The sequence below is a fragment of the Pygoscelis adeliae genome, unplaced genomic scaffold (assembly GCF_000699105.1).
Source record: "Pygoscelis adeliae isolate BGI_AS28 unplaced genomic scaffold, ASM69910v1 Scaffold164, whole genome shotgun sequence".
Classification (NCBI taxonomy): Eukaryota; Metazoa; Chordata; class Aves; order Sphenisciformes; family Spheniscidae; genus Pygoscelis; species Pygoscelis adeliae.
In genome coordinates, this window is record NW_008824545.1 from 557199 (window position 1) to 565907 (window position 8709).

An 8709-nucleotide genomic window follows, 5' to 3' on the forward strand; every position below is an offset into this window, starting at 1 on the left:
AATGTGTGGGTTATAACAAAATTGGTTTAAAATGTGTTATTTTAATAAGCACACATAAAGTAGTGTTAGTTCATTAATTTGTAACCAAACAAAATTTGAAAATCAGTAAGGAGCAGACAAACATTGTACTATGCACACTCAATATATGCAACAGTATGTTAAAACTTTTAAGTGATACAGGTACAAGGTTGTATAGGAATTTTCCACTGCTGAATCCTAAAAAACTGATTTTTGTTTGGGAACATGGAAGAAAAGATCGTACAGTAGCTAAACAACGCATCTTTACTTTTGGATTTTTTTCTAATTTAGGAAGACTTCACTGGAACTGATACAAAAGTATTCTGTACCGGCAAAGTAACTCTAGTTGACGTAGCTTATGGCTGCTACAAACAGCCCTCCTATATGAAGGAAAAATCACACCTGTATAACAGCAGTATATTTGCATGTGTACTTCAGGCTTTTGCCAGCACATCTATGTCTGTCTGTTGATTGGAGTGCCTCTTCAGACCCCTGAACAACTATATGTAAATAGTTTAATTGACTGGCATTTTAATACACTTACTGTACATGGAATTGGAAACTACATTCCAGGAAAACAGATTCAAACTGGGTTAACCTAATACATGACAAGTTTAATTTTGTTTTCTTTTTCATTTTCCACTTGCCATTAATATCAAAGTTGTATTCCTGTTACATAATTGAAAGAGAAAGAAAAGCATACTTTTCAGTTAATTCACTGTTTAAACAAGAGTCCACATGCTACTTCCATGGTAATGAGTTTGGAACAACTTTACATCTTTTTTCCTTATATTTTCAGTCTCTCCCTAGAATTTGAGAGTCTTGGGGAGCAAGGGAGTCTCTTTCTGCAAGTTCTTCTGGCAGAAACCAGAACGATCTTTGCTTCAGCCCATCATCGGTATCCTAATGAAACAACTCTTTCAAAAAAGCCTGTAGGTAGGTGTGTGTAACAGAAGGAAGCAAGAGGAATGAGCCTGTCCGTCTGCCTTTACAGCTAATTAGCTCAGCATACAGCAAAGACAAGCAATCCAGGGAGGTGGACCTTCTGAAGGATCTTGAAGTTAGAGGCAGTGTCTGATTGGCAGATGTGGGGAGATTCTTTAGGAATCCAGTGCATCAATGAACTGCAAAAATTCAGTACAGGACTCAACTAATTCAGGTATGAGGGCAGTTTGTGGATGCTTTCTGGAAAAGCAGACCTGAGATGGACAGAACCTTGGAGTCTTTGCAACTTGTGATTGCCCGAGTTCTTCCTAATAGAGACCCTACCCTGGTATTTAAAGACTGTAAGTACCAAAGGTAAGTATCTGACCTCCCTAACGATTCAGTTGCTTTATTTAATTCACGCCTGCTGCAATCAATATATTAAGACATAGAAGTAATTAATTGGCTTTAGTTTGTGCATATCACAAACTATAATGCTATTTTAACTCCATATCTCCTGTCTAAGGTAGTGCTGCCGGTTGGTTTTTAAGTTTGTATTTCAGAAGATTGATTCAGAACTTTTTCTTAGGATACCTGATTACATTCTTAGTAACATTCACCTTGTGGTAAAAACTTTTACTACTTGACAGCCTTGGAAAATTTTATGTCACTTCCCTTTCTTTTTCTGGTAGTTTGTCCTGTCCACTTTTTAACCAGTGTTTCTGTAAAACTCCAAAGTATCAAAATCTTAATGCTTATGTTTACACAGATGCAATGTAGTATGCTGCTTCTTAATGGAATGTGGGGGTGGGAATGGTGGGGTTTTTTTTTCTTTTCTATCAGACTTGAGCATAAATGCACATTTTTTTTTAAAAAGCATGCCAAAACTGTTCACTTGGTTATTCTATATATATAATTTTTTCATCTTACAATCTGTATGTACCTGTCCCTTACAAAACATTAGTTCTGAAGTGCTTTTCACTAAGTGCTGCATAATAAACTGGTCTGATGCATCCCTTGAAACAAATGGAGTTGAATGTGACCCGCATATCAAGGAAATACGAGTATTTAAATTTGACTTTATGATTTAAGTAGGGCTATACATGAAATGAAGTGCTATTTCATTAGTAAAGTTTTACAAAACTTACCCCCAGTTCCACAGATTTCACGTGGTGGTGGCTAGAAAACAAAACCAATAATTCTTTTCTATGAATTCAACAAAAAAATATTTTAATTCCTTGGTTTTTACAGTTTCCTCCAGACATGAATGGGATCTCTTAATTTTGTGTCCCCAAACCCAGTCCTAATTAAACTGTTAAATTAGGAGTCTTCTGGCTGTCATTTCAAGCTAAATCAATCAGTTGTGTAATGTGCAGACAATGCTGGGATAATGTTTGATTTTTTTTCTAAGGAGCTTTTTTCCCTTAACATTTAAATCTAATTGTAATCTACTGTGGGACCTGAGGCACAGTGCAGGGGCACTTGTTTAGTCTCCATTCATCAACAGCTATGTTAGAGTTAATAAAATCAGTCTCATACAATCAATGATTTCCTTCTAACTTGCTATGGAAGAAATAAAGTACATGGCTAGTAATGGACCTGGGGGGAAAGCCTGTGTACTTCTGCATTAAACATCTCTACTCACTAAATTCCCATACTGTTAATCACACTGAAAAGTGAGAGACTGCACAAGTAGTTCCCTGGGAATAAGTAGGAATATTCACATAGAAAGATGCTACTCTGATATGACTGTCATGTAAGGATCCATCCTGAAACTTAGGGTTCAACATCTGTTTCTCAAGTCACCCCTTAGGGAGTTTTTATGCTGCTGGGTAGATTTGTGTTACCATTGCAGTCTCGGGACCTTCCAGTAAAGTCTGTGAATGTACATGTATCACAGGACAAAATACTTTGATGGGGGGGGAGGGGAGGGAGGCGGGAAGTTAGTCTGGAGGAAGAAGGGCATTCCCTTTCATAAGGTATCACCGGTAACTGGTTTCTGCAGATCTACTGACAAGGTTTTTATTGAAAATGTATGTACAAGCTGCTTGGACAATGCAGTGACCACCCACAGATCTAAGGGGAAAGATGATTAAATAGAAACAGAAGTGTAAAAGTGGCTTGGAGTACTATTTTTCTTTATATTTTCTGAGGTATGAAAAGAATTTTAAAGGCATTCTAATACCGGTTTAACCTACTGTCACGAATTATTGGAATGCACCTCGCTCAAAAGAGAGAAGCAGCAATATGTTTTATTGAGGTAAAATAACAGTTTGACAGTGTTCAATGAATTCGATGGAATTTAACAAAGTTTAACAGGGGTTTGCCATAGTTCAATGGGTTTGATGGCAAGGTTCACCTTATTAATTACTGCATGGAAGAAACGTACAAAGGAAAATCGAGTTACACTCAAGTTAGAATGATTCACACAGAGACTGGATACACAAAAGGGTAAGGAGGACCCTCCCACTGAGTCACAAGGTTCAGAGTGGACCCCCTTGCTTTCTAAACTCCTCCTCAGAGAGGAGTGTAGGGGCGGCTAGGTCCAAATCTAGTCTCAGACTTGGTAAACGGTTTATGTCTAAGGGATTATATATGTAAAAATTATGTAATGTTTCATTAGCATCAATTCAGCATGCAATCAAAGTTACCAAGACAAAATCAAAGTTACCATACTACAATGTTATACGTGATATCGGTCGCTTACCAAAGATCTGTCGTTGGTAAAAGATCCGTCTGCCTTGAGGAGCAACCTTGAGAGGTGTCCCAGCTCAAGGGGAGATCACCACCATGCAGCCACGCTGCCTAGCAGGGAGACCTCAAAAAAGGCTCACCTAGGCTGTCATATTTATGGGATAAAGTGGTTGGCTCATAGTCAAATGACATGCAATGGAAAAGGTATGCATGAGACTCCTTGTACCCACAACTTACTTTATTCCTTGATAAATGAGTCATGGAAAAGCCACCTGCTATTCATGCGTTAATCGCATCTTTGGTGTTGGAAGCTCATATGCATCAATGCTCACTGTGTCACTCTACTCCTTTGTGGGTTTTCAAAGAACAGATTGAAACATGGTGAGTTCACGCCTGGCTATAGCTTCAGCGTTTACCCCTTCTGGAGCCTGCATGAAACCACCACCAGTCTGGTCAGGGGTTGAGCGCACCCGTCAGACTTACATAGGCTTGAAATCACTGTGAGTGCATGCCACTAACTGACTGGTGAAAAACATTCATAGTGCTTTGTGTGTAAAGTCAGATGAGAATTTACTTACATTCTTCTTATCTTCAGTAAAAGGTCAAGTCTAAAAAGATTTAGGTAGAGTTGTCCATCTAATCTGATTTTTTTTTAATGGGATTTAAACAATGTGAGCAGGTATTAGTCTGGAAAGAAGATAATCTCATGGTTCTCTGAGAGAGCATGTCCACAGCTCTTACAAACACATTAGTTTCAGCCTTTGCCAGTAATAACCAGATAAGAATGAAAAGCCATCCAGCATCCACTTTGCTGTACTAACAGCTACCTTTTTTCACAGTGTGAGCTGTATCAGTTTCATATGTAAATTAGACTGAATTTTACTAAGAGGGAAAGAACAAACATCTCAGAGCAAATAGTCTGCTTGCTACCATGCAACACCACATACAACTTTTGTTCCCATTGCAACTAATGGGCTTCCGCTTACTCTGACCTAAAAGCGTCGTCTGTGGGGAACGCCTTCATAGAGGACTTTCCCCAGCAGCAGGCAGAGACGGGACTTTCAAAAGTTCCTGCCTCCCTGGGTGCAGCTGTCAGGAGAAAAAAGTTTTGATATATAAAACAGAGACATGAGTAGGCAGTAGCCTTGCCTATTAAGACTTTTGTTCTTACTATTTATTCTAAACCTGTGTATTTGAACTGATTATGTTTCATACTGGAACTTCCAGCCAGCACTAGGTAAAAAATATTTTTTGTCTGAATTAACAGATTATGGATCTGTCTTTCTCTGAAAAAGTTGTAATTCATGATTTTTGACAAGGACATGGTGTTTACCAGCAGAAACAGTGGCCTTTTGTATAAAGGTTGCAAGTTCTGCAGTTAGCTAGAAAAACTTAGCCACGCTTCTGGTTTTGGAAAATCTCAATTTGCATATCTATAGGTGTAAAATTTCTCTTCCCTAATAATTGTGTGTGTGCTGAGAGGAACTGGGCCTTGAGTAGTATCTCTGGGCTGCTGTGAAGCATGTCTGGAGTTGCAGTGGCCCTCACCTACTGGCATGGCCACACCTGCTGACCCCGGAACATGGAGGGCAAGACTGCAGTATTCATGACACAGAGCACACAAGCCAGCTGTTAGTCTCAAGGAGGAGGCATGTCAGGCTGCCTACTAACTGGTGGAACAGAAAACATCGGACTGAGACAGTTAACCTGCAGAAAGGCTGTAGCAGGCAACCCCAGGGAGAAAGGAATGGGCAAAGACCTGGAGGATGGAGGAGGATACTCAGGCTAGAACAAGAAGCCCAGCATTCAACTCTTGTAACTGCAAGAATTATGTTTACTTTTTTGCATTTCCCTGATCTGTGTTTATTATGTAGCTTCTGTCTCAGGTAATGCAGGGGTCATAAAGATAACACCTTCTACGACACAGCTCCTATTTAACCCCAGAGCTAGTCTAACCTGTACACCGACAGAAAAAAAGAAGTGTCCTGATAGCAGGGAAGGAATGAAAAGTATCAGCATGTAATTAATTACTATGTAATTAAATTGTATTTCCTGTGCAAATTAAATTCATCCTCCTTCTCCATACACACTGTGATGCACTGGTGTATTCTAACTTCAGTTCTTTTTTTTTTTTTATGTTCTTTGAGGAAAAATGTAGATACCCAAGCAAGGAAGGAAGCTGAACTCCTGAATTTTATAAGGAGTCCAATTAAAGGCTGAAGTACAAAAGGGTTGTTTTTATATTTCTGTTAGATCTCAGACAATGTAAGGCATCATTTGACATGCTACCTTGTTTTTATATCTCATAATATTGTCCATTAACTAAAAAGTAGATTGCTGTTGCATTTCCCACATGTAAATTATATTTGTAGGTTGAAGAAATAGAAAAAAGCCCTTTACCTAATGTGCAGTTGTCTGAGTAGAGCCACTGTGGAATGTACTACAGAAAAGGTTTACAGTATTAAGACTGATTTGATGAGATATGCAAGCAAATCTGTAGGACACCTGAATATATGTCAGAATCCAGTTCTGTTAAACACTGTGCAATCAAAACAGATTCTCTGCCAGAAAACACAGCATAAGTAATGTACTATGCTATCCTCATCCCAAATTTTCTGAAATGTATCAGAAAGTATAAAAAAAAGTAATTCCAGATCCAATAGTAGATGATGTACTGTGCAGAAAGATTTTCTTCAAATATACGTAATTCTACTGGTTCTCTCTTCTCTTAGTTATTTCTGGTTCTTAAGCCAAAGATGAGGTAGTTAAAAAAAAACCTACAAGAATTAAATAACATCCCATTTTATAAGTTGGAGAGGCAGAAAAAATAACTAGGTATATTCCTAATCCAATAACACAGAAGTCAGTGGAGAGATTAACCCAAAGATTTTGACTCAGGCACTTTATGATCTTAGGAAATAGTAACAAAACTGCCAAGGTTTCTTTTAGGGTTTATTGTTCTTTCTGTTGGTTTTGTTTGGGGTTCTTCGCTGCTGGTGGGTTTTTTGGATGCTTGTTTTTAAGAAATGGCCTACTTGAAGGTGCTAGAAGATATGAAAGTCTTAGGAAAAATATGTTCACCATCAATGGAGAAGAGTTAGTCCTCATTTTGGGCCTCAGTGATACCTCATGTAGAAGGCAAGAGAGAGTGAGACGCAGGATGCAGGGTAGAGAATTACATGGTGTAGTGAGTTGACCTTGGCTGGCTGCCAGGTGCCCACCAAGCCGGTCTCTCACTCCCCCTCCTCAACAGGAGAGGTGGAGAAAGTATGATTAAAAGCTTGTGGGTTGAGATAAGGACAGGGAGATCACTCACCAATTGCCATAACAGGCAAACCAGACTCAGCTTGGGGAAATTAATATAATTTATTGCCAATTAATAACACAGTAGGTAATGAGAAATAAAAACAAAACTAAAACCACCCCTCTTCTTCCCAGGCTCAGCTTCACTCCTGACTCTATTACTTTGTACCCTCCCAGTGGCACAGGGGGATGGGGGTTGTGGTCAGTCCATAATGTTCTGTCTCTGCTGCCCATTCCCCCTCACGCTCTTCTCTAGCTCCAGCATGGGGTCCCATGCTCTTCCCCATGGGCTGCAAGGGATTCTCTGCTCTGGCACCTAGACCATCTCTTCCCCTCCTTCTTCACTGACTTTGATGTCTGCAGGGCTGTTTCTTTCACATTTTCTAGCTCCTCTTTCATAGCTGCTGCACAGGGATTTTTTTTACCCTTTCTTAAATATATGCTTTGGAAGCCATCGTGCAGCGGGCGAGGGATGAATTAGTCGCCATCACCGACACCTGAAAAAGACATAGGTAGCTGGCCCCAAGACCTTAGGATTGTGCTAGCGTGTGCTGTGCGATGTCCACAACACTTCTCTGTGGCTTTGTTGAGGCAATGGGATACAATACATGCTGTTGAGGTATATTAAAAAATCTCCTTGGTTATATTCTTTTCATCAGATGGGCTTGGAAACGTATAATATGGGGCAATAACTATCCTGTGGTCCTGATAAGCAGTCTTGAAAAAATGCTTGGTAAGCATCTGTGCAGGTTTCTGCAGGTCAGCCAGATCATCTGATACTGAATTACAAACTCTAAAGGAAAACAGTGATCAAATGCTATGCCATTTGTAGATCTAGTACATTTGCTAGTCCTGGAATACAAAAGCAATGAAGAAATGAGGAAATGCAGGGGTTTATCTCCTACAGCTGGTAAGTGAGCCTACCAGGGGAGGTGCCTCGCTCGCCCTGCTGTTTACAAGCAGAGAAGGACTGGTGGGAGATGTGGTGGTCGGAGGCCGTCTTGGGCTTAGCGACCATGAAATGGTAGAATTCTCAATTCTCCGTGAAGTAAGGAGGGGAGGCAGCAAAATTGCTACCATGGACTTCCGGAGGGCGGACTTTGGCCTGTTCAGGACGCTGGTTGAGAGAGTCCCTTGGGAGACCATCCTGAAGGGCAAAGGGGTCCAGGAAGGCTGGACGATCTTCAAGAAGGAAGTCTTAAAGGCGCAGGAGCAGGCTGTCCCTGTACGCCGCAAGAAGAACGGGCGGAGAAGACGACCGGCCTGGCTGAACGGGGAGCTTTTGCTGGGACTCAGGAAAAAAAGGAGAGTTTATCGCTTGTGGAAGAAGGGGCAGGCGACTCAAGAAGAGTACAGGGATCTCGTTAGGTCGTGCAGAGAGGAAATGAGAAAGGCAAAAGCCCAGCTAGAACGCAACCTGGCCGCTGTCGTTAAAGACAACAAAAAAAGTTTTTACAAATACATTAATGACAAGAAGAGAGCCAGGGAGAATCTCCATCCTTTATTGGATGCGGGGGGGAACATTGTCACCGAGGATGAGGAAAAGGCTGAGGTACTTAATGCCTTCTTTGCCTCAGTCTTTAGCAATCAGACTAGTTACCCTCAGGGTACTCGGCGCCCTGAGCTGGAAAACAGGGATGGCGAGCAGGATGAACCCCCCATAATCCAAGAGGAAGCGGTCAACGACCTGCTACGTCATCTGGATACTCACAAGTCTATGGGGCCGGATGGGATCCACCCGAGAGTGCTGAGAGAGCTGGCGGAGGAGCT

General features: G+C 40.9%; 1 protein-coding gene across 1 annotated transcript in view; it reads left to right on the forward strand.

Moving 5' to 3' along the window:
* The first annotated feature begins 1222 nt into the window (after nucleotides 1–1222).
* Nucleotides 1223–8709, forward strand: part of LIX1 (Lix1 homolog (chicken)) — a 40990-nt gene continuing 33503 nt past the window's right edge. The window contains 1 exon segment of the mRNA XM_009321787.1: nucleotides 1223–1304. Within this exon segment, the coding sequence (XP_009320062.1) occupies nucleotides 1223–1304 (82 nt within the window).